This window comes from Taudactylus pleione, unplaced genomic scaffold, assembly GCF_031769625.1.
Source record: "Taudactylus pleione unplaced genomic scaffold, aTauple2 ptg000039l, whole genome shotgun sequence".
Lineage (NCBI taxonomy): Eukaryota > Metazoa > Chordata > Amphibia > Anura > Myobatrachidae > Taudactylus > Taudactylus pleione.
This window is the reverse complement of record NW_028284441.1, coordinates 13,347,739-13,375,059: the sequence shown is the minus strand read 5'-3', so window position 1 is coordinate 13,375,059 and position 27,321 is coordinate 13,347,739. Positions and strand designations below refer to the sequence as shown.

The following is a 27,321-nucleotide window of genomic DNA, read 5'->3' as shown; positions in this document are numbered from 1 at the left end:
AAGCAGCTATAAGACAGGTGATTTGTCCATTACCTGTGGCAGGTATACGGACAGCTTTTGTGGTGTATACAGACGGAGATTCCATTTACTGATTCTATTAATTTAAACAGCGGTTTATAGTACATCTTATTTTACATATTTATATTTATGTGTGAACTCTATTTGGTATATGTTGTGTAAATTGTGTATTAAATGTGGTGTTTTTGTTTAGTAACTTGTGTGTCCTGATTACATCATTCTGTCATGCCAATACCTTTGTTTTTACATTATGGGGTAGATGTACTAAGCCTTAGAGAAAGATAAAGTGGAGACAGATAAAGCCCCTATACACGGCACAATTTTTTACACAATATGGCAGTTTTTGATGGATCATAACAACCAATCATATAAAAAGTGGTGTTTTCATACACAATTACGATGCCGATGCGCGTCCCCGCCGTCATGTATCGTCATCGTAGTTCAAATGGTTTTGCAGAAAGATTTCGACCGATCGACACGCCGATTTCGACACACATCGTTCGCAGTTTTGCTGATGTACGATGTCCCTGGCCTCTCCCCTCCTCCATTGGAGGGGATGTATTGTGTGGTTATTTGCTGCATACGATACATCTTAAACGATTTGCTATCGTTTAAGATACATCTAATCGTATGGTCGTTTGTACAATTGTTCCTTTTCTTTACACAAATCGTACAGAATGTCAAGAGAAGAATTTTCAAGGGAAATCGTATGCGAGATCGGATCTTATACAAATCGCACCGTGTAAGGGGGCCTTTAAAGTACCAACCATTCTGGTCCTGTCATTTTCAAACACAGCCTGTAAAATGACAGTCGGTTGGTACTTTATCTCTCTCCATTTTATCTCTCTCCAAGGATTAGTACATCTCCCCTTATAAGGGCAGTACCACACTATTGCTTATTTTCTGTCCACTTTTGTTGTTATAAAATGCATTACCTATAACATTCGTTGCGGGGCTGGGGGGTTAAGCAGTGGAGTCATGTTATTATTCACATTTTAAATACATAGACGAATTAGGAGTCTGCAGGAAGTGAGTATACTTGGGTAGTTCCACAATCACTGACTTGCAGAGTAAGCTGTGTGTGGGGGTTTTCTGCACCAATGCACTGGAAGTAGTAAGACTGTGTGGGCTAGACTTTGCATAGTTCACGCACTTGGAGGTGGGAGCACATTTACATATTAGTATTACACGCTTGTAGCTGCTTCATGTTCTTCTAAGAGAGATATTTTGGTAGGAGGATATATATTCCACGAAAGTGTGGGGAGGAGGAGTTGAATGGGTGGGTACATTCTAGCAGTGAAGTGTGTTTACTGGGAAAATGAAGTGTTTTGGCATGCCCTGTGCAGTCTGTATAGCAAACACTATTACTATAGAGGCTGTTGTGCTGTAAAGGACCAGCCGCTCTCAGAATTGTCGTGTTTAGTTCTCTGATTTATCGCATAATATGGGAACACATAACTGTTGTGGATTGCTGATTTTAATGGATTTCCTCATACAAATAGCAGCTAGCAGAGGTGGTGAGTACGATTTGTATGTCCACCAACATACAAGATTGGTATCTGTTGTTGATTGATAAAACAGTGTTTGCGTTTAATTCCAAACCTCAGGCAAGACAATGTAGAAAGAGTTAAAATAGCTGACCTTATGACTAATCTTACACAAGACACATGCGGCATGACTGCTACTTCTGATATCTGATGCATGACTGTACAGGAAAAGCTACAGAGACAGTCTGTATTGCTAATGCATCAGAATAATTGTAAGTTGCTTTTGTGGGGCACATTTAGTGGAAATATATGGTGTTACAAAAAAAATATGTTCTTTATGATTTCCTATAATTACAAAAACCCCAGATAATCACGACTACTGCGCTTTTGATATAAGATGCCTATTCTTAAGCTGGCCATACACCAGACCAACTTTACTCCAACCATCCAACTAGTTGGTTGGAATGAAATCCGTTAATGTATGGGAGCAAATGACAATCAGCAATTTGCTCCCAAGTTGGTGTATGGCCAGATTTAGAGTATGACAAAGGTGGGGTTGGTGCTGAATAAAGGTGCATACACACGTAACGATTTTATAACCAACGATTATCTGTCAGATTTTCCCTCGAAAAGTGAACGATTTTTTGAAGTGTAATGAACGATTTTTACAACGATGAACGAAAAATGTTCCTTCCCTTAATGAAAATCGTTCTGTTGGACAGTCTGAAACTAACTACAAACGGGAGCGCGCTTGAACGATTTTCGTTCATCGTTATAGCTGAGAAACTGAACAATTTTTTGAACGATAACTACATCGTTATAGTTAAATCATTTAAAAAAATCGTTACGTGTGTACGCACCTGTAAGGAGACAAATATTGGCAGGTGGCAGAATTTAGAGGCAAGGTTGCTGGGGTATACATAATTTTGTATAACATTTAGATTTTTTTTTTAGAAAATAACACAAAGTTTAACTTTTTTATTAACCATGCCATTTTTTTTATATACAGTTACATCTACAGTATTTTGCATTTCACTATTTTTTCTTTTTGACTCTTTGGGGACACTCAATAGATAGAACAGGCTTTTACTATTAAGGGGGAGATGTATATATTGTAAATCCAGTGGAGAATCCTTGATTTAAAAAAGAAAAAAACACAAACAAACAAAAAAAAGCACAATGCTTGATAAATAATACCCTGAGATGTACTGTATCAAGCCTTGGAGAGAGATAAAGAGGAAAAGTTGCCCAAAACAACCAATCAGCTTCTAACTGTCATTTCGAAGACCGTGCTAGATAAATGACAGTTTAGAAGATGATTAGTTGCTTTGGGCAACTTTTTCACTTTATCTCTCTCCAAGATTTGATACATCTCAGGGTATTATTTACCAAACATTATTTAATTATTTGTTTTAACTCAAGGATTCTCCACTGGAATTAAAACAGCAATTTGATTAAAGCCAAACTAGCATGTAGCGTTGGATAATATTTATTCACCAAACCATCACTGAAAGTTGACGAATGTTTAATATAATGCTTTCTAAATTATGCCCAATATGTTTCATCATGTTAAATAATGAAAAGAAGCAAAGAGAGGCTCAGATTTCCTGTTGCCGCAGCCAGTTTGCGGTAGTGTGGCTGCTAGGTGCCTAGTGTACAAATTAAGGCCCTCATTCAGAGCCACTCGCTAGCGGCAGTACGCTCGTTCCGAGCGATGTTCGCACATCTGCGCATGCGTACGGTTTTTAGTACGCATGCGTGAACCAGTCAGTGCGGCCGAAAATCATTTGTACGCAATATAGCGAGTGCCTGCTATTTTGAGTGACAGAATGAGGCGTATGTGGGTGGTAACAGGGGAAGGTGCTTGAAAACGGGGAGTGGAGATCCGATCGCAGGCGTGCTTAAAGGTCAAAACGGGCGTTTTATGGGTGTGCATAATTAATACAGCAGCGTCATTGACCACGTCACTTGGTTTTTTTTAACTCAGAACTGCTCGCAAAATAGCGGTTGAAAAAACCAACCACAAGAATAGCGAGCAGTTCATATCCTGTTCGATGTACTCGATTAATCTAATAAATAGCGGACATGACGTATGGTGCGAGCGGCCAGGGGGCGTTTTTATCAAATAAACGAGCGTATGTTTTGCTCGCTCGTTCAGACTTAGAGGTGTGAACAGACTGCAATGTGCGAACGGATCATTTGCATAGCCACCCCTTGTTTTTGAACGAACGAACGCAAATAGCGAACGGCTCTGAATGAGGGCCTAAGTACGATAGCATTTTAGGGTTAGGATGGGATTGGGGAACTTGTGGTTATCCAGCTGTTAACTAAATACAAGTCCCAACAGGGTAAGCACAGAAGTTGCTTTTCTTTGGGTTGTAAGAAATAATAGTAGGGGCCTATTCATGATGTTAATTACCGGGCCCCGATAATTAACATCCTAACTCTCCACGGCTGCAGGAGCAATTCATCATTGCTCCGGCGCGGTGACAGCTGATGCGAAATCAGCTGTCCCCGCGAGCGGCTTCACTGCTCCTTTTTGGAGTAGTGAATCTTTTCACTGCTCCTTTTGGAGTAGTGATGAAACTGCGCATGCGCGACCTACAGGTCACACATGCGCACAAGAGTCCCGACGTCCGGCGGAAGGAGCTGGACAGGGGCGGAGGGATCCGAGAGGCTCCCTCTTCGCAACCCGGAACTACTTCCCACAGGGAAGAAGGGAGTTGCGATCCCGGAGCAGGTGCATTCACCTTCTGAAGATGGCGAATGCTCCCGCAGTATAATATTTTCGGAGCTTGATGAATTCTGTCCCCATACTAGTGTATGGGGACAGTGGGCAATTCCGCAAAAGGAAGGTAAGTAGGAGATATCTGATTTAACTTTGTGATGAATGGCCAGATAACTTTTACAATTGCAGGTGAAAATGCACATTTTGTAAAATTTAAGTGATGATGAATAAAGATAAAATGTATCCTGTAGTGAGTGAGATGTTTAAATTGTCTCAGACATTATGTGGCAAGAGGCAGCCCCGGTAATGTACAGTAAATAAGGAATAATTTGACCAAAGAGTCAGGAAATGAGCTATGGTAATTGTGGTGTATTGTAGTAAAGAGAATCAGGGCTGTGTTACACCAACAGGGGATTATCTGACTCATGGAAAAACTATCTCTGTAATGATGAATTAATTAGCAAAGTAAAACAAGGAAAGGGAGAAAAAAAATACAGTTACCAAAATTTCATAATCATTTCAATGTTGTTGCTGAGCTGGTCACCCAGTATAATTTCAAGGTTAGCCTTGGCACTCAACTGCTGTGGAACTAAAAATTCCAGCATGTCCAGCCACAGTGTTGATGTTAGGGCATGCTAAAACTGTGACAGGGCATGCTGGGATGTGTAGTTCCACAACAGCTTGAGTTCCACAGGTTGCCTACCCCTGATCTAGGTGGGCTGTAATACAACACAAGACGCTGTGATATTTACTGACCTTATAAATAATACACTTTTTAAATTGACATACTCCTTTTCAAAAAATATTCACTTAGAAAGCATACAGAATAGGAACAGATGGTAATAATTATATCTAAGAAGCAATAATCTCTATAAGTGAGGGAGTCTGAATGAGAGAAAATGACACAGAGGCTCCCGATAATTAACATAAAGAATATGCCCCTTAGAGCCGTATTCAGTTTGAGCTGACCCGCAATACTTTTTCGACTCCCGGACTTTCCGCCTACATCGCCTGTTGTGCATGCGGAAAAGTATCGCGCACGTGCCCGCGTATCCCCGTATTCAGTTTGAAAGTATGCGAAAACGGGACCCGGCGAAACTGAAACAAGCAGAAAGTCCTGTCAGATTTGGGGAAATCAGCCTGACACCCCCCAAAAGTTGCTCTGATATGGGGGTTAGCTATGGTTACCCCCGATTTGGCTTGCTGAAGGTATTTGGTGTTTTGAAATGGGCTCAATAGCTGCTAAATAGCGTTTTTGTACAAGCGGTGAAGAATAGTATTCAGGAGGGGTTTTTTTGCAGAAAATAGCTTATCCCAGCAAATTTGGGGTACTTGAAAATGGGGGCCAGCATATTTTAAAATTGCTAAAGTTAAGTTTAAAAAATCGTGAAAAATCCACCTGCTACAAGCCAGTGCAATGAAAAAAACACATGGGGCATACTTGGGGACCACCCCCAGAGTCTAGTTCACTAGTTTTTAACTTTGTCCCCCAACATTTTTTTTTTTCGCTCCCAAAATGAAAGTGATTTTTTGGGGTGTTCTTAAGTGTTTTTTTATTTACATTTTAATGCAGTGTACCTTTGGGGGACTGTCTGAAGGCTGCACGGGGGTTCCCGCAATGTTGCACCCCAAAACCCCAATTCTGCACTTTTTTCCGCCTGCTATTCATAGGTGAAACTTTTTCGCCTATTGCATTGACTTTCCACTTAGGCGGAAAGTCTTTAAAATTGAATACGGCGATACTTTTCCGCCTGGCGAAATGACGTCGTCGGCGAAACTTTTTTGCCGATTCCGGCTTTTCGCTCCAAATTGAATACGGGCCTTAGAGTAAATTCAGCTAAAAGGTACAAATTGTTGCAATACTATGTTGCTCTTTCAAATTAGATGCCCCGCTTAGCCCTTTATTTGTGATGATCACCTGACAATAACACTACAGACATCATAAAAGTGGGCGTCTTAGTACTTGCACATTCAGCCACACAGATGTACATAAGGGAAGGAGTTTGATGACCGAGTATGCACAGTAGCAAGGCTGGGTCTCAAGTCCGGAAGCAAAGTGATCACATTAGCAATAACTGAACTATGTATGTGTGTGTATCTGTATATTGCAGCATTTCCGAAGTATCTGTTATTGCAATGTGGGCTTTATGCAGTGGTGGGTGCTGTTGTGGCATTGGCCGCAAAGTCTCAGGGCCCGGAGAGAGAGCAGGGCCCGGGTGGCAGGGTGTGGATTTGCGCCGGGCCGCCAGTAGGTTGCAACTGGTGCACCAGGAGGCAGGCATGGAGAAGTGAGAACCAGCGCCGGAGGCATTTCGAATATGGTGCTGGCCGTGAGCCAATCGAAGCTTGTGGAACGATAGACAATCAGGAGCGGCCCCACAACTGCTCTTACTGTCCAGTCAAATGCATTTTTGCTTCACCACCACCAAGCATGATTACCAGCTCTGAGAGGGAGAAGGCCCAGCTATATCCTGTCCCGCATGCTGCAGGAGAATAACAACAAGTACTGCACTGACTGAGAGGGTATGGGTCATGAGGCCACAATGGCCCCAACACTGTCCATGCTGCTTGTCACTACTACTGTAACTACAACCCCCCCCCTCTACCTACTGTGATGTCACGTATGCTTCAGCCTGTAGTGACCAGGCCTCCCTAGTGCATACTTGCCAACTCTCCCTTATTGTCAGGGAGACTCCCTGAAATAGTCTCCCACTCCCTGTCTGCAACTTATCACCATTATGAAGCGGCTATATTAAAAAAACATATATACATTCAAATTGGATCATTAGTATCATCTCCCTGCATTGGTTATAAGCAGGCTTGCCTACCCTCCCGATTTGGCCGGGAGCCTCCCGATTTTCGGGTGCCGCTCCCGGCCCCCCGGAAAGGCAGGCAAGTCTCCCGGAAGCCTCCGACCCTCCCGTCCTCCCCCCTGAAAAGATCAGAAACCCCCGCAGCGGGAGAGCCGGTGACACGATTCACGCTGAATCGCGTCATCGCGGCCCCGCCTCCTGCTTCACACTGCCGAAAATAATTGCATTGTGAAGAGGGGCGGAGCCACGATGACGCGATCGTGCGGCTCCGCCCCCGGCTCCACCCCGCAATGTACCACCAACTGACTGGCCCGCCCCCCGCTCCGCCCCCAATAACCGGCCCCACCCCCCCGCTGTTAGCCGACAATCAGCTCCCTCCGTTAAGGCTGGAGCTGATTGTCGGCAAGTATGGTTATAAGGCACAATGATCCCTATGGCTACATGCATTTTCTGAAAAGTATTAGGGGTATATTTACGAAAGGTCAATTTTAATCGTTTTTAATCTATCAAAATCGATCAACATCGATGTTTTGTTTCTGGGGCTAAATCACACATTTACTAATACTTAAAAACGAATTCAAAAGATGACTGTTAATAAATGTGTGATTTAGACCCAGAAACACAACACCGATTTTGATTGATTTTAAATAGATTAAAAATCGACCTTTAGTAAATTATACCCCTTAGTGTGTTTTCATCAGCAAATAGATTTTACTAAGTGCTTTTGGGCTCATTTACATTTGGATGTAAGTCAGTGTATGACGCGTCTCTCAGATGTAGCAGCACACATTACCGCCGCGCTCATAGGTGCTGCTTTCACAATCTCCCTGAAATACTTTTTCAAAAGTAGGAAAGTATGGTATATAACATATGTGGAGCTTAATGGAATTGACTAGAAGCAGCCCCATGTGCAGACGAAGGTGCTAGAAGCACCATGTGCCAGGGCTGTGCTCCCTCAAGCCCTCAACGGGAAGGAGCACTGGTCTTGCGGCTGGGGATATATGCATGAACTGATACTGGATGTAGAGCATAAGTGGGTGATGTCCCTTTATATGGCTAATGTGTCCCCTTGCGGTTTGGTCACGTTACAAATAAAGATGGGAAGGTCTATGTGAATTCAAATAATCAGGTTTACTTCAAACAAGTCTCATAAATGGTCTAAAAACATAAAGTAGCAGGATAAACAACCAATAGGTAAGCAGTTGAACTGGCATAATGCCACATATAAATGAGTCTGCAGCTTGTGTCACTGTAAAGAATGTCTCAATATTAATCGGTGCAAGTGTCAATCTCCTGAGCAAGAAAGGCGGCGTCCTGTTATCCGCTCTAATCAATGTCTAATTAGGTAGAGTCCGTGTACTCTATTCCGTTGCCCAGGATGTCTTCAGGGCAGATATGGAGAGGGGCCACCTGGGTCAGAAGCAGGGACTCTGAACCGGGATGCTGGCATCTAAGCAGTGGACTGAAGGAGCGGCTTACTAAATAGGCCAGAGAGGTGGAGCTGTAGCTGAGGAAGAACTGATGTGACAGAGTGAGGTTGGGGTCCTTAGAGAGGCGCCCACTGCTGAGACAGGCAGAGAAGAATACAGGAGTGACCGGAATTCATGGAGAGGGTGGAGAGCTGGATTGACAACCAATTGAGGACAGGAAGAGGAGTGGGGGGATGTCATGGCTGCCGACACTTGAGACTCCTGGAGGGAGGCAGGCCTACTAGGCACAATAAACTGGGGTGGTCTTAGGTGGTCTTTCCATGAAACTCAGTAGCACAGGATAAAAGTAAAATAGAATTTATTCACAAAAGAATTATAATCAGCAAGGTCTCATATAAAGTCTCAAACAGCACAGAGATTCATATATGCAACAATAAGTATAGGAGAGAATCCCCAAATATATATAAGCAGTCTTTAGCATATAAGAACTAACGTGGTAGGGAACCCCGAGTCCAGTATGAGGCTAACACCTCAGGATGACATTAAGGACCGTTGCCAGGGTAGGACCTTGTAGTAATGGAAATACGGAGCAGAGCAGACCCTGCAGAATAGTATAGTTCCGGGACAGGGCCGAGCCCTATAGTGCAGTGAGAGATGAAGCAAACTTGAGCCTTGTGGTATAGTGAAGACTGAGCAGGGTTAAGCCCTGTAAGGCGATGAGATTCCAGAACAGGGTTGAGCCCTGCGGGGTGGCTAGAGTTCGTAGCGGGGTTGAGCCCCGTAATGCAGAGAAGATTGAAGCAGGGTTGTATCCTGTGATGCGATGGGATTCCGGAACAGGGTTGAGCCCTGCAACATGGCTAGAGTACGGAGCGGGGTTGAGCTCCGTGATGCGAAGATTGTAGCAGGGTTGAGCCCTGTGGTGTGGCTAGCGTACAGAGCGGGGTTGAGCCCCGTGATGCGGAGATGACACTGTAACAGTGCAGTTGACAACTGTAACAAGGACAAGTTCAATATCTACAGTAACGGAAAGACAGCAGGTAAAGTGCAGCAAAATGATGAAAGCACAATGATGGAGCAAAAGCAATACTTAGACAATAGGAATGCTGGGCTCTGTAGTGCAGAGAATAACTAGCATCAGAAATACATCTAGAATATAACAAAGTCCACAGCAATCCATAGGCACAGCGGGGATCTGGCAGGAGTCCAAGAAAAGACCTGAAAGCAACATTGCACAGACACTGAGACACAGTTAGTAACAGGCTTTATACTAGAGGTCTGTGATCCATAGGAAGTTTCAGAACATGTGACCCAAATGGAATCAGGTTTGAAATAATGAGCAATGATACCTGGGAAACAGACGATCACTTTAACACTCTGGGCCTGATTCAGAGCCGGTCGCTCTGACAGAGCGCTCGCTCTGAATCAGGGCCGTCCTTCTTGTTTTTCAGAGCGGCCTCCTGGCCGCTCACATGGCTGTGGGTGACCACCCACAGCTATAGCGAGCGGCCAGGAAGATGGTCACAATGGTCAAGACCATCATGACCATCGGGCTTGCGATGAGACCCTTGCGGTAGGGTCTCGTTGCCGCAAGCCCCAGAGTGCTTTCGGCTCTAACAGAGCAGATGTGGATGTGTTGCCCAGGGGCGGATTGGGCCACCAGGACAGTGGTATAGCTCCCGCTGGGCCAGTCTCATGCACCCCTCTGCCAGGCCGGCTGACACTGCTTGCGTTCACTCTCCCTGTATTTTTTGCATCCAACTCAGAATCAAGCCCTATGAGGAAGGATCCCGACCCCCTCTGCAGACCCTACCCCCTCTGCAGACCCCACCTCCATTAGGGCTGTTTCCATAAATTTCCCGGGCTGGTTTTCCATCCCAATCCGCCCCTGGTGTTGCCTATAGCAACTAATCAGATTCTACTTATCATTTATCTAGCACCTTCTAGAGAAGATAATAGCTGGAATCTGATTGGTTGCTATGGGCAACACCTCCACTTCTATAAACTCTCACTTTACCCCCTTCACTCTGCCCCTCAGTGCAACATTACAAGAGGCTTTTAGGAGCTATAGCAAAATCAATTAGTGAAGAAACAGTAAAGACAGTCCACTAGCTACCAATTCCCTCCCTAATCTAGAAAGTAAAAAAATCACACATTACCTTACTTTGGAGATGCAATTTTTTTGTGTGAAGCACTATTAGCTGGAATAGCCTCAGCATCCCAAAATACATAGACAACTCTGCCTGCATCAACATAACTCTCCAAATTTTATGTTAAAAATCCAGCTCGCACCTTCTTGCGTTTTTTGAAGGTGCAAGTTGGTGCCGGGACTCGCAAATGTAGTAGCCTGCATACTTTTGAGCTCGAGGCTACTACACTATGCAAATGTGTTTGAGTATTTCCTACAGTATGTAAGCTCACACCTTTTAATGCAACTAGCCAGGGGCGTATCTATAATGGGTGTGCGGGGAACACGGGTCCCTGGGTCCAGGGGGGCCCTGCACCGCACACCCTGCACCCATAATATTACTTACCTCTCCGGAGTCCCACGTCGGCATGGCGGTCTGGCGCTGTAAAATGACTGGAAAATGGCGGCAGCGGCTATTTTCCCGTCATTTGCGCATGCGCAGTACAGGGAAAATGGCCGCCACTGCCATTTTCCCGGTGACCTGTGTATACATTATAGACTCTGGGCACACTCTAGTGCCCAGAGTCTATAACTCCGGCGCTGGCCGCACAGTGCGCTGCCGGCTGCCAGGCGGAGAGAAGGGGGCCCGTGTCGGAGACTGCACACGGGCCCCTTCCTCTCTAGAAACGCCCCTGTGACTAGCATTAAAAGATGCGAGTTATACAGAAGCCTTCACAGATCAGTGAGATTCGTGAAGGCTTCTGTCTGTTTAAAAAAAAAGGTGACACTAACATTTAAAAAAAAAATGATGTGTCCCCTCCCACAGAAGCATAACTAGACCCCAGCTCTGTAGAGCCTGTACTGGTTTATAAAATACAGGGGACAAAATGCATAGGGATCCCCTGTATTTTAAGAACCAGCACCGAGCTGTATAAAGTCTGTCCTGGTTCTAAAACTACAGTGTCCAAAATATGTAGGGGACCCCTGAATTTTAAGTACCAGCACATGGCTTTTCTGAGCCGGGCCTGGTTCTGGAAATTCAGGGGACAAAATGAGTAGGGGTTCCCTGTATTTTCAATAACCAGCACCAGAATCTTTCTAGCGTGGGAGTAATGCCACAACCAGGGGAACCCTTTCACTGGGTCCCCTTTCCAAAGCATTACCCCTAACTGCTAGTCAGCCCAGGCCAGGGATCCCTGGGGAGAAGGGAACCCCCCCAATAAAGAGGTCCCCAGCTCCAGGGAGCTATCCCTGGCACCTCTGGCCGGTGGGTGCCGAGTTGATTATGTGTAGTGTAATGTTAAAAATTGCCAAACTAATATTGTCTTTTACTGGCAAACTTCAGGCAGTAATATATGCAAGTGAAGCACTCGCACTCTATTACATTGCCCGAGTTCTATCTTGAGAATGGGAAAACATCTGTATGCGAGATGCTTTTTTGCGAGTTATAGAAAAGGCCAAAAAATTTGAGTTGTACTTTAGTCGCACCCTATTACATTTGCGAGTGAGTAAAAAATGCGAGTTTAGTGCAAAACTCGCATTTTTTACAAATTCGCATTCTATTACATTTAGCCCAACATGTTTTGAATTTAGAACAGTGGAGCAAACAAATGCGTTTTTGGGCATGTATATATATATTTGACAAGACAAAAAATAAGGTGACAGCGACCTCTGTCACTATTGGCTTTGCGTACAGGTCTGAATTAGGCACTTATTAACTGTAATCAGTTTATAATAAGTTTGTGACTATGGGCCGTATTCAATTAGACTGCGAAAACGAGTCACGTCATTTTCGCCATTTCACTTATCCACATATTCAATTTCAAAGACTTTTTGCAGGTGCGAGAAATCTTTGTCAAAAACCGGGGATAAGTTTTCCCCACTGAATAGGTAGCGAAAAAAAGTGCAGAATTGGGGTTTTGGGGTGCAAACTTTGAAAAAAGTACCCTGCACCCCTTGGAATGTCCCCTAAAAGTCATCTTTGTCAAAAAAATTTAAAAAGTTCGATAGGACACTCCAAAAAATGTGGTTTAGTTTTGGAGGACAAACTAAAGAAATTGCGAAATAGACTCAGGGGGGAGGTCCCCAAGTATGCGGCAGGTGTTTTTTTAGAATGCGCTTGGTTACGGCAGGTGGATTTTTAATAATTTTTTAAAAATCACTTTAGGGACTTGCACCCAGTTTTCATGTACCCCAAATTTGATGGGACTAGTTATTTAAAAACAAAAAAATGAAGCTAAATGCTATTCTTCACCACGTCTTTAAATACGCATTAAAGCACCTGTCGCGGCCGTTTAAAAACCCCAAGTACCTTTTGCAGGCCAATTTGGGGGTACCCATAGTGATCCCCCATGTCAGACCATCTTTTGGGTGGTGACAGGCTGATTTCCCAAAAAGTTACAGGACTTTTCGATACTTACCTCTTCGCTGGGTCCCGTTTTCGCCGATTCCTAATTGAATACGGGGATACCCGGTCACGCACCCGATACTTTATCTCCAGGAAAACCTGCAATGACGGCGAAAACTCCAACCTTGGACTTTTCGCCTCAAATTGAATTTGGCTCTATAAATGGAAGGGTAATTACTAAAGAATAGGGAAGTACTTGGTTTCTGAAGAAATCTTGAATTCTAAAACAAATTAATGTTTAGAACGCTGGTGTCACAAAGTAATGTCACATTGCTAAATACTTTCCATAATACTTACCTGTGAATATGGCCCTATAAATAGGAGTGGTAATTACTAAAGAATAGGGAAGTACATGGTTTCCTAAGAAAACCTGTGAAAGGATCCTTTATACAGGCTCTTAAAATAAGAGTTCCTGAAAAATAAAGAAAACATTTTGTTTAAAACTTCTGTCTATTAATATAGATATTGAAAACAGTATTAATGTTTCTTGGTACAAGTTAATTTACACAAAGAGAAAAGTCTGTTTGCGCTAATAAGACACTATTTACTATAAAATAATGAAATAATCAAGGGGTCTGATGTTCACTAAACAACATATATAAATCTATTAATATATTTTATATGCAATGCATATTTATTCAGACTAGAATATGACTAGCCATAATGTAAACATTAATATTTAGACATATAACACATACATAAATACCATCAAATGCTGCATATAAAAATACATACAACCAATAAAACGACTAAAATGATCACAATAACTCCATGGAGATCTCCAAGTCTAATATGTGAATGACACTGTGTTTTCTAAAAGGACTCAGGGCCTGATTCAGACCCGCTCGCTAGCAAGCGATCACTCGAAGGGAACGATGTTTTTCAATTTGCGCATGCATGCAGTAGCGGCTCCAGACACGGGCAAGCCGGTCCGTCGCCCGGAGCGCTACTGTTTCCGGAGGGCACAGGAAACTCCGACCTCCCTCCCAGCGCTATGGGATATATTTAAGCTCAGGGGGGAGGGAGAGGAGGAGCGAAGGGGCGGCAACACAGGACGGCGCTGGGCGCAGCACAGCCTAGCGCCGGCCCTGCATGCATCATATTGTGCGAGCGATCGGGAAGCACTCGCTCGCCAAGCATAGACAGCCCAGCTGAATGAGTGACAGGTCAAGCCGTTTGTGGGTGGTAACAGGGGCAGGCGACTGGAAACGGGGGAGTGGAGGTGCGAACGCAGGCGTGCCTGAGATTCTTAACGCTATTTCAGAGGCGTGCATAATTAACAGGCAGCGTCATAGGACATGTCACTTGGTTGAAATATACACTGAAGTGCTTGTGGTAGGGTATAGTCAACCTCAAGCGCTGTGATCGCATCCGATGGTGCTCGATGTACCAATGGTTTCATGCACTGCCGGGAGATGACGTGCGCAAGTGGGCATCATAAGACAGGTTGATGGGCGTCTACAGTATGTACGAGTGTATTGCTGCATTCTGTGTGGGTATCAGTGCATACTTGCCTACACTCATGGAAGTCGCACCCCTGGAACTGTAGGCACTTCTCCCGCATCCCGCCCACTTTCTAGTGAACTGGGCAGAATGGGGATAAACTTATCTGAAATCCGCAGTCTGTTGTTATGGCGCACATCCACTAGGCGATATTAATGTGCGATTGCACGATTACGCCATCGTAATCATGCAATCGCTCATTAATCATGCACAAATCGTGCACTACAATGTTGGAAATTACCAGCGATGTGCGCTCCCGTTGGTCGTTTCCGACATCAATCATCGCCCGAACATGACGGTCAATCTGACGATAACGACAGATTGTCCATGTTCGAGGATGAGGGAGGGTCCCTGCACTGAACGACTAATCGTTCAGTGTAGGCACTGCAGGGGATGGGGAACGACGATACGATTACGATGTTGTAATTGTACTGTATTTCCCTAGCCGCCTAGTAGATGTGCGGCTTTAGAGGGCGGGGCTTAATGATGCAATTATATGTTAATTGTGTCATTTGGCCCCGTCCATATTAAAATATGCGTAATTTGCGGGGTTTCACCTTGAGGGGACGGGGCCCCATCACTTTCCGACTGATGCTTCTCCCGGGGAGGGCAGATTAAAAGTCGGCAAGTATGCATCTGTATTTCTTTCAAATGTGTGGATATCATTGTATTGCTGCCCTCTAGGTGTACATACGTACACCTATTGGGCAGCACAGACGGTGTAATGATTACCATTACCGCCTCACAGCACTGAGGTCGTGGGTTAGATACCCACTACAGCCCTAACTGTGTGGAGATTGTATATTCTCCCTGTGCATGTGTGGGTTTCCTCCGGGTACTCCGGTTTCCTCCCACACTCCAAAAATATAATGGTAGGTTAATTGGCTACCAACAAAAATTAACCCCATTGTGTGTGTGCATGTGGTAGGGAATATAGATTGTAAGCTCCACTGGGGCAGGGACTGATGTGAATGGCTAAATATTCTCTGTAAAGCACTGCGGAATATGTGTGCGCTATATAAATAACTGGTAATAAATAAATAAATCTGTGTATAGCTGCCCTATGTATGGGTATCTGTGTATTTCTGCTCTGTGTGGGTGTACATATCTACTTTGCTGATCACTGGGTGAGTGGTTGTGTACTGCTTCCCTCCATATGGGTATCTGTGTATAGCTGCCCTCTGTGTGGATGTACGTATCTGTATTACTGACCACTGGGTGGGTAGTTGTGTATTGCTGCCCTCTATATGGGTATCAGTGTATTGCTACCCTCCGTATGGTCATCTGTGTATTGTTGCCCTCTGTATGGTTATCTGTGTATAGCTGCCCTCTGTGTGAGTATTTTTGTACTGCTGCCCACTTTGTGGCTGTACATATCTGTGTATTGCTACTCTCTGCGTGGGTGTACGGACCTCTATTGCTGCTCACTGTGTGGGTATCTGTGTGTTGCTGTTCCCTGTGTGGGTGTACATTTTGGTGCATTGCTGCCTTCTGTGTTTATGCACATATCGATGTACAGTATAAGCATAGTACTGTATGATGGTATGGTAAGTTATGATAAATACACTGTGCAGAGGATCAGTGCTGCTGACAGGCACAAAAGCAGTCTTGCTGCAAGTGTCTATCGCAAGATCTAGACCAGACCACATGGGACATGTAGTCGGCATCCTGGCGGTCGGAACGCCGGCACTCAGGATACCGATGTTGGAATCCCGACACCAGTTGAATCCCGGCGCCAGAATCACGACTGCCGGCATTCCTATGGTAAGTATTAGGGCTAGGGGGAGGGTTAGGCACTAAGGGGAGGGTTAGGGTTAGGCTACAGAGGGGAGTGTTAGAATTACACTGCGAGAGGGGAGGATTAGGGGGAGGGTTAGCATACTTACCTTCAAGGTGTTGGGATTCTGACTGTCGGGATGGCGCTGTCGATATTCTAACCGCAGGCATCCCGATCGCCGGGATCCCGTACCCAACCCCCATATGGTACTAGCATGCCTCCAGTTGCTAATCCACAATCTCCCATGAGGACTGAGGTCAATCGGCAGAACTTTGCAGGACCCATTACAACATTTTGGAGAGGCATAAACCCCAATACTTTCGATGGCAATTTTTTCTTTTATGAATTATTATAATTTATTATAAAGTTAAAGAAAACTACAGAGAGGAACATACTGTAAGATAGTAAGAGACAAAGAGAAGATATACAATAACAAGGGATTAGAGTTAGACACCCAGCAATGGAGTTAGTAGCAGATAAAAGACCTACAAAAAGAAAGCTAGCCTTAGGGTGGGTTTGTATCCGCATCATATTGGCATGTATCGCTCTCCAAACTACCTGATATAGTGGTTTGGAGTGTTATAACTTAAATCAGTGGTGATAGGAGTTTGAAACTGACACCACTTTCAAACTACTCAACTTCAGAACCACAGGTGTGGTAATGCTCTTCTGCCTCTCACCAGACGGATGTCTTTCCCCTTCATTTCTAGTGGTTACAACTGGGATCTCTCACTGCTGTATCATCTATGACTTTGCTAATTTCTCCTTCCCTCTATCATCTTCTCTACTTTAGCTTCTCCCTCCTTCTGTCAACCCTTCAGTATCCCATTGTCACTCCTACAAACCACAACCATGACTCTATTGATCCAATCTTGTTTACTGCTTCCTGGGCTCTCATCTCTCCCATCTCCAGCCTCTCCTGCCCTGAAAAAGCTGTCTCTCTACACAACATCTCACCTCTGCCCTTGAGTCCACTGCTCCAGCTGTTACTCACAGCTTTTGTCCAGAAATGCACATTCACTGCAGATTGGTAACTCTGGAAATTACACTTGCATGATGATTTCTTCAACTTTAAATTCATACTCTCTACCCTTACACATGCTAAACATTCCTATTTTATGTCTCTATTATCTTCCCAATTCTTGCTGCCTCTTTGACACCTTCAACTCTTTCCTTCTCAGTCCTGCTCCTTTTCTGCCCTTGACTTTGCCATCTCCTTTACTTGCAACATTGATACAATCGGCAAGGACATTTCATCCCCCCCCAACCTCCTCCTTTCCCTTTCCTTGCTTCCCCTACCTCCCCTCCCACCTTGTCTTCCTACTCTCATGCCACTGGGGTTGAAGTCCATGTCCTCCTCATCATCTCACACCTCCATTTGACTCCACGACCCTATCCCTTATTACCTCCCTACTCTGTCTCTGCTGCCTGCTCTCTTCTTGCCCATCTCTTCAACATGTCCCACTCATCCATCACTGTCCCCTCCACCCTCAAACAAGCACTTGTTTCACCCATTTCTAAGACACCCTCACTTGACCATGAATCTCCCTCAAACCCATCCTTTTCCTCTCTTTTGCCTCCAAGCTCCTTGATGGAATTGGTTATCTCTGACTCGCCTCATATTCTCCTCAATCCTGTACCCTCTTCAATGTTGTTTCCATCCTCCCCGCTGTACAAAAAACACACTTACTGAGGTCACTAATGACCTTTTGACTGCCAATGCCAACAGACACTTTCCATTTTCATCCTTTCTTGATCTATTTGCTTCCTTTGACACTGTCAATCACCCACTTCTCCTTCAAGCTCTCTATTCCAGTGGTCTCCAAGAATCTCTCATCTCGCTAACTGTTTCTTTTCTATCTCTACCATTACCTATAATTACTCCTCCCCTGTAATGGGAGTGCAAAAATGCTGAAAGCCATGTTTTGTTCAGTGCTTTTATGAATGTGTCAGGCATTAGACAGTGGTCAGACATTAGGTGGTACAAAGTAATGTGAAAAGTAGGCAGGTCTTATATCTCGAAGGCATTGTCTTTAGTATCCATGCATGCGATAGTTTGTTAAAGCTTTCCTATCAGTATTTAGCCAATAGTATAGTTGGTAACAGATTTATACCCATATTTGTAAGTGGTGTCTGGAGCTCACTGGCAGGCTGGTATAAGAGTTCAAGACAAAGGAAATTAATTAGTCTTTCTCTTGATGCTGGACTGCAGACAGTGCAAGATACTAGCTCCACGGATGTTGGAGGGGGCTATATTCTAAGCAGTGGAGATAACAAGCAAGTTAAGTGACTTTTAATAACATATTTTGTTTAACTTTGTAATAAATATCTTTTTAACTGAGATATTTGTTTATTTGGCTTGATTAACATCTTTGTATCCAAGAATCTTAACTTGTTTCACCAAGAACATTACTGGTGTCAGAGTGGGATACAAAGAATTGATAGCTATACATCTGCTTAGGATGTGTAGTCGATGGTTTAAGGGTTGCAAAAACCCATGGTAAATTCCCTTCATGGTTCAGTAGCTTTGGACACTCAGTCTCATTCTAATGAGAGAGGTGTGATCTGATCAATCACAGTGCATGTTGTATATCTCACTATGGGCTCTATTTACTACAATCCGCATATTGAAAGCGGATTGTAGTGTGATATTACCGAGTGAATTCGCATTGCGAATTCAGGCAATATCACAGGGATTTACTATAAATCCCTTGCAGGGACAGAGCTTGCGATAAAGCTCTGTCCCTGCGGATCCCATCCGCACTCTAGTCGCGGTATTTTCGGAAAAAATACCGCGACTAAGAGCCCGCGCATGCGCCGACCCACCGTCGCTGCTTCCCCCCACCGATGCTATGCCCCGCCCCCCATGATCGCGGACCCCCATGACCCCCCCTCCCTCTCCGTAACCCCCCCTCCCTTCATTACCCTTACATGCATCCTCCTGGCCTCCGGTGATCTTCTCCAGGCTTCCCGATCAGGTGATCTCCCATACTGCACTGGGACCCGATCACCTGATGACCGGGCAGCAGTGCACTGTGGGAGACCAGCTGACCAGAGAGGAGCCATCACCGGAGGCACGATCACCGGTCCCTGGATTCAGGTAAGTAGAAAAAAAATGTTTCAATTTTTTTTTTCTTTTTTTTACAGCAATCAGCTTGCGGTCTGTTTAGACCACACAGCTGATCACTGGGGCCGGCTCCCGCCTCTGCTCTCCCCGTTAGAGCAGAGTGGGAGCCCGGTAACTGGGGGAGACCCTGGATAATGCCACCTCCAGGTGGCGTTATTATCACAGGGCTTCCCCCGGTATTTTTTTACAATTTATTTTTAGTAACTCTGGTCAGACCACATTTCCCATTACAATTATGGGAAATGCGATCTGCTTTACTAAAAATAAATGATACCTAGGGGTTGGAGTAGAATTTTACTAATTCTACTCCAATTGCCCTGTAATAACTACAGGTGAAACTAAAATAATGTGAAAAGGGTGTGAAAACACCCTTTTTCACTTTATTTTAGTAAAAATAATGTTAATATATAAAGCCCTATCTGTTTTACTGTCTTTGGCCCTCATTCAGAGCCGCACGTTAACAACAGTACGCTCGTTGCGTTCCGATGTTGACTAACCGCGCATGCGTCGGTGTTACACCGCGCATGTGCGTACAGCAGATTGCGAGCTTTTTTTCTCTCGTTCCTAAAATAGCGTACAGGAAGTGACATGTCAAATGTGATTGACAGAACAGGGCGTTTTTGGGTGTTGACGGGGGTGGAGATGAAAAAACGCAGGCGTGGCGAGGCGTTTTTGGGGCGTACATACATTAGCAGATGCGAACGTCAAATGTGTTCGGACCGTCTCATACGTCACTGAAACATCCGCTTTCCCTTCAAAATGCTCGCACAGCTTAGGGTCAGGATTACTCAACCACATTGGCGATGGCCTTCTCCTCCGTCCCGGGACTCCACGATGGTGCAGCGATTAATCGCGGCTGGTCAGTAAAGTAATTAGTGTTGGATTGAAATCCGGCTTGGTATGTGTTTGGAAAGCAGTTTATTGGGATAGCACAAAAGCGTACGCAGGTGGAAATCAGAGCTGCTAATGTCATGATTACATAATCAATTAGCGTACATTTTTGGGCTTTTATTTTGGCCACAATTTGGTGGTTATGGCCTATTGTAACAATAATGTCATCATCTTTTAATTAGCTCCCCTTTTTTTTGGTTTACTGTGGAATTTGCATCGCTATGTGTTTTTTTAAACGTTCCTTAAAGAGGCCTTTTTTTTTTAAAAAGAGGGTCAGTTTTTGCGTTTAAGGCCAGGATTAAATGTAACCCATTTGTACAATAATGTCACAATACAATGTCAGTGTTTTGTTTTTAATTTATTGTTTACACACAAACAAATTGGCATAATATTGTATTGCCTTTTTTTGTGGCCAAGATATTTGATCAAAAAAAAAAAAAAACATAACTACTAACATAAGCGTAAATACAAAATTTAAAAACATTTCACAAGAAAGGAGAGGGAAGTTTTGACCAGAAAGGAATATGAGCCAAGCACAGAAGGAAAGTTGGAAAAGTCGCCATTGCTGTCACCGTTTTCTCGCCCGTTTGGCTGGGTGAGGGTGGGCGCCAGACCGGGTCCGGGATGCCATCGGGCTGGCCTGTCCAGAGGCAGATGTTGTGGCCTCTGGACTAGGCACAGGGCTAGGCACATTTGGAGGATTGCCTGATGTTGTGCCAGAGGTGGAGGATCTGGATGTTCCGGCAGGAAGGGAGGTCGGCTCCACCATGTGCTGGCGAACGAGCTGCTCCAGGGCATCGGCGATGCGGATGTTGGCCCTGGTATTTTCCGCCAGGGCCTGAGCAATGGTCACGTTGGCCGCAGCATTTTGCTCCAGGGCCTCAGCCACCCGTATCAGACTGGCGTCCATCCTCTGCAGAATCTCCGTATGGCAATCCGATTTAAAATTGAGTTCTGTGAGGAGGCCCACTGCCTGCGAGGGGGCACGCCCTGGACTGGCTTCTGCAGGGTCCTCAGCCGGATGTACTGGTTCCTCCCCTGCAGAGGCAGCAGAAATTCTGCGGCCAAGGCTCCCCTCTGGAGCAGACTCATCCGCCTCTGTCTCTGTTAGGAAATTGGAGAAAAGACTCACATTAGAATCTACATATTGGCACAATAGCATTTCTGAGTTGGTGACATCACAAGACTTACCTTGGCCAACATGAGGAGCCGCAAAGTCTGGCATGTCCGTATCCATGTTGGACACGCCAAACACCTCCACAGCCTGCACACACCCCTGTGCCATCTCTTCTAAGTCTGTCAACTCCAATGACACAGGGGTGGGACCCCCACCTGTCCCCCTTGCATGCCTAGCCCTGTCGGCAAGTTTTTGTTTGAGACGATATTTTAAGTCTGCCCATCTGTGGAATGAATTTGGAACCATTATCCTTTTTTTTTACAATGGGGTTTGTTTATAGGATGGGAAAGTGTTTACTTACCGCCGTTTGACATCCCGGGCTAGACGGACATAATCACCCACCCTATTGACAGCAACGGCGACCTCCTCCCACATTCTCCACTTCTGGCTTTGGCTCATATTCCTGGCTGCCTGGGGCAGGATGTCAACGCACTTCTGGATCAAAACCTCCATCTCCTTGCTTGTGAAATGTGGCTGCCTTTTTTTTTTTGCAGCTTTGGCGGGTTGACTGGGGCCAGCAGTCTCTTCCATGTCATCCTCCTCACCTATTTGGGTAAATATGCAGATTTAGCCACTTCACAACTTGCACAATATTATGTTTTAAAATACTCATTGACACAAAATGCATGAAGGCCTTACCGCCGCAATTTTGACCATTGTTTCCCTGGTTTGAAGCCATGTCTCTGCTTCCAGCATGAAATCATCCAGAAATTCTATGTGATTTCGTGACGTATTTATACATGCGTCGTTAGTTTGCGGCCGCATCATTGATTGTGCGTCCCTATGATTCATCCTTAATTTGTGCGGGAAAATAAACACTATTTATGGCTTGGTGTGTGTGGATTCGAGGTGGGGTTGTTGGAGTGTTGTCGGTTAAGTGGTTTGGATTTGGTTGGTTGGTTGCGTTTGGAGGATTTTGGAGAGTTGTTTTTTTGTTTGTTTTTGCTACATTTCTTTGGTTTTTCCGTTCGCATTTTTTTCATTTTTTCAACATCCTTTCCTGATTTGGTAAGTTTTGTGCATTCAAATTTGTGGCCAATTGGTGTATTCTTCTGTTTTGTGGTTAGTTAATTTGTTTAACACTCATTTCATATTTTTTAGTTTTTTTTTGTTTTCGGACCCAAAGAAGTTTTTTGAGGACATCTTATATATTCGAGTTGGGTAAGTCCATTTTTTGTCTTGCATTTGCGAATGAATTACGGCATTTTTGACTGTTGGTGTAGCGCCTTGCATTTGCGAATGAATTACGGCATTTTTGACTGTTGGTGTAGTGACTTGCATTTGCGAATAATTTACCGCATTTTTGACTGTTGGTGTAGTGACTTGCATTTGCGAATAATTTACCGCATTTTTGACTGTTGGTGTAGTGACTTGCATTTGCGAATAATTTACCGCATTTTTGACTGTTGGTGTAGTGACTTGCATTTGCGAATAATTTACCGCATTTTTGACTGTTGGTGTAGTGACTTGCATTTGCGAATAATTTACCGCATTTTTGACTGTTGGTGTAGTGACTTGCATTTGCGAATAATTTACCGCATTTTTGACTGTTGGTGTAGTGACTTGCATTTGCGAATAATTTACCGCATTTTTGACTGTTGGTGTAGTGACTTGCATTTGCGAATAATTTACCGCATTTTTGACTGTTGGTGTAGTGACTTGCATTTGCGAATAATTTACCGCATTTTTGACGGCTTATTCATCATATAATCCAGTTTTGCTTTTCCCTTTTCCATTTTTTGGGTCCATTTGAACCCTATTTGACGTACGGTGTGCAATGTAGTTTTCATCGATGGCCAAATGTGTTTTTCCGCTATTTTCTGTGTTGGCTTGCAACAATTTTTAAACAAAAAAAACACCCTCTAAATTTTTGAAGTCTCATTGTTGCCTTTTTTACAGTTTATACGTATCATGACAATACCCCGGCATGTAAGCAGCTATGGATGGTATCAGAAAGCTAAGTTGTTTTTTCTTACTTTTGGGGTGGGTCAAAAGCCTTACATTGTAAACTTTGAATTTCAGGTAGATCTGGGGCGAATTGTTCTGGCCCTGCTCCCGGAAGACGACCAACCTCAAACTCGTCCCAGGCGTAGGCATCGTAGGCATGCAAGGCCCCAGATATTTCGAACACGTGTCACCCTTTTTGGAATGCCCGATGATGAGGTTTTAAGACGCTACCGTCTACCTCCCAAAATCATCATAGACACTCTCTCATTAATAGAAAGTGATCTTGAGCGGCAAATTGACAGTCCAACAGCAATACCACCACTGACGCAATTTATGGCGGTGTTACATTTCTGTGCCTCAGGATCGTTTCAAACAACGGTGGGAATAGTGGCGGGCATCTCCCAATCCTCCTTTTCCCGGATCCTGAGGGCAGTGATGGAGGCACTTTTCAAGCACCTCCATCATTTTATTAAAATGCCTTTGGATATGGGTGCCCTTAGTGTGGCCAAGGCCAATTTTTACCAAATAGCTGCCTTCCCACACATCATAGGGGTTGTGGATGGTACTCACATACCACTTCAGCCTCCAGCACGGCTGGAGGCAATATTTAGAAACAGGAAACACTATCACTCCCTGAATGTAATGGTGGTATGTGATGCCTCCCTCCAGATCCTGTCCCTGAATGCTAAATTACCCGGAAGTGCTCATGACTCCTTCGTCATCCGGCAATCAGGGATATGGCAGAAATTAACCAACCTACAAGCTGGTGATGCGTGGCTTCTGGGTAAGTGGAGACCTTTAGTACATAACAATGTTAAGCTTGATACACAGTGTTCCTGATGTGGTCTATTTTTGTTCACAGGAGACAGTGGATACCCTTGCATGTCCTGGCTGCTCACTCCTTATTTGGCTCCCACACCAGGGCCACAAAGTGCGTATAATTCCGCACTTACAGCCACCAGGCAAGTGGTGGAGCGCTGTATCGGCCTTTTAAAAGGCCGATTCAGATGCCTCCACCGCTCTGGTGGCGAGCTCATGTATGTGCCGGATATGGTGTCTAAAATTGTGGTCCTGTGTGGGATATTTCACAACATTGCCATAAGGAGTGGTGTCCCAATGCAGCCAGAGGATGCCTTACCTGAGGATGGCCCCCCCGAGGTTGGTCGAAGGTCAGTATGTGGGGGGGCCATACGCGATGATGTGGTGGCCAGATTTTTTAGGTAAGTTTGTTCAAAACTCCAGTGTTTATACCTAATGTGTTTGTTTTTTTTGGCAAACATCTAATTTATTTTTAATTTTCTCACCATCTTCTGTTTGTTCACATAATCTTTGGCACTCCAACGCTCACTACTTCCTGCTACCCTTACCAAACCTGGATCTGGTCCTTTTGGGCATATATTCTGGAACCCATATCGCAACGCCATGTTTGTGGAATCATGTTGGCATGGTCCTTCGTCAACCAGTTCTTGATTTTGTGTTTTTATTTAATTTTTTCTTGGTATGTGTTGTATTTGAATTTATCACTGTGTATTTTTTTTGGGAGTGACCACTTTGTTTTCTCTGTTATGTGGTGAATAAATGTTTGAAGAGTGAAATGGTCTTCCTTTTTTGGGACGTTAACAGCAAGTGTAACCAGGTTAACACAAGTTACATTTGACTAAGGGGTAAACCAGTACTGACGCCAGTTGAGCAAAACTGAAATATGTTTTCAGCTTTCCAATCCACACCAAAAGGAAGCCTGGCCCAACCTTGGGATTTGTAAGATTGGCCTAAGCAGCTTGCGCACCAAGTAGGAACCTGGAAAATGTAGAAATCTGAAATTGACACTACACCCAAAAAGGGAAATTACATTGTTACTGTTATGTGTTTCTGGTGTCTGTTTGACATACAAAGACAAAACACAATCTAACTTTTAAAAAAGGGAAATCCTTGCAGGAACTTATGTCAGGCTAAACTATCTTGGTTTTGGTTTTTAAAAATGAGCCACAACGTATATTTGTCTTTAAAAATTTATTGGGCAAATACAACAAAAAAAAAAAAACTAATGCCGAAGGAGGCCAGACAGCCGGTCGAGGGCCACCAGAAGGCCGATTACTTGGTGGCGCATCTGCCCCACAACATCCGCCACCTCTTGCCGACGCCTCTGTTCCTCTGTGGGTGAGAAAAGTGTGTGGGTTAATACAACAATAGGGACTCCACAGAAAAACATTAAAAAAAAAACAAATCACTCCTTTTCCCAAAAACATAAATAAAAGGGTGGGCTGGCAAAAATACAAGGCCTAGGTACAAATTCCCACAGGTATGATATGTGTATGCTTAAATCACCAGGAAGAGGTAAAGGCAAACCTTCACAATCAACAAAAGTCAAGCCACAAAAACACGAAGAAAGGCACGACACATGATTACATACAAACAGTTTGTGCTTTAAAAAAAAATAATAAAAAACATACCGGGAAACAAATCGGGAGCTCCGGCAAAACCTCCATGATCCTCCTCGGAGGATCCGTCATTCCTCAAAGAATGGGGCGGAGTTATGCTGGACTCCGGGGAGGGGGTAATTGGAAGAGGGGTGGGTGGAGGAGAGGGGGAAGTGGGACGGAGGGGAAGGAGGCCCGACATTTCCGGGAGAGGGTCTGGGAAGGATGGGGAGGAGTGGGGAATAGGGGAAAGATTTGGGGTGGAGTGTTGGCTGGGGGTTGGGGAGAGTGGGCGGGAACGCCGACGTTGACGGCGGAGTCTTGGCTGTCCCCCTAAAATATGTCAAATAAATTGCGTTTAGTTTATGGACAAATCCGGGCAAACAAACAAAAAAAAAAAAAGAAAAAATAAATAAAACCAAAAAAAATAGCAGTAGAATTAAAAATTCATAAAAAGAGGGAAAACATGCAGACGCAGATATGAGTACAAATAATAAATAGAACAGACTGGAAAACATGCAGACGCAGATATGAGTACAAATAATAAATAGAACAGACAGGAAAACATGCAGACGCAGATATGAGTACAAATAATAAATAGAACAGACAGGAAAACATGCAGACGCAGATATGAGTACAAATAATAAATAGAACAGACAGGAAAACATGCACACGCAGATATGAGTACAAATAATAAATAGAACAGACAGGAAAACATGCACACGCAGATATGAGTACAAATAATAAATAGAACAGACAGGAAAACATGCACACGCAGATATGAGTACAAATAATAAATAGAACAGACAGGAAAACATGCAGACGCAGATATGAGTACAAATAATAAATAGAACAGACAGGAAAACATGCACACGCAGATATGAGTACAAATAATAAATAGAACAGACAGGAAAACATGCACACGCAGATATGAGTACAAATAATAAATAGAACAGACAGGAAAACATGCACACGCAGATATGAGTACAAATAATAAATAGAACAGACAGGAAAACATGCACACGCAGTTTGCCCCACAAACACAAACATTAAAACCACAATACATAACACTTACTTGCCAGGATCTGCATGCGAAAGCATGCCAGCAAGCGGGGCGTTCGCCGTTGCAGGTCGGACCACCTGCGCTCCAGCTGCCCGATGTTGCGGCGTGATCCGAAGGACCGCAGGCGGGACCGTACCTCCGCATACGCGGAGCGCTTCTGCCGGTTGGTCATGGGTTCTGGCTGGCTGGTGATCCGGCGATCCATGACCTCCGTAAGCACCAGCAGCTCACGCCTGGTGAATGCGGAGGCTCTCATGATGGCAATGGTGTTTTTCTTAAAAATCATTTTTGATAAAGTGTGTAAAAATTTTCTGATTGGCTAATGTATTTTGGAAATTAACAGGAGCAATTTTATTGGTTAGTGTATGAGTCATGTGTTCGACAGGGCCAGAAATCTCTGGAGAGTTA

The 27,321-nt window shown here is 44.3% G+C and overlaps 1 protein-coding gene across 2 annotated transcripts in view; it reads left to right on the top strand.

Moving 5' to 3' along the window:
• Positions 1-1,315: 1,315 nt before the first annotated feature.
• Positions 1,316-27,321, top strand: part of LOC148538625 (interleukin-13 receptor subunit alpha-1-like) — a 140,662-nt gene continuing 114,656 nt past the window's right edge. For both annotated transcript variants that reach the window (XM_088453074.1, XM_088453073.1), the window contains exon 1: positions 1,316-1,535. Coding sequence is in view for 1 of the 2 variants with exons in the window: in XM_088453073.1 (XP_088309199.1) it covers positions 1,463-1,535 (73 nt within the window). In the remaining variant the exon portion in view is untranslated. The remainder of the gene's footprint in view (positions 1,536-27,321) is intronic.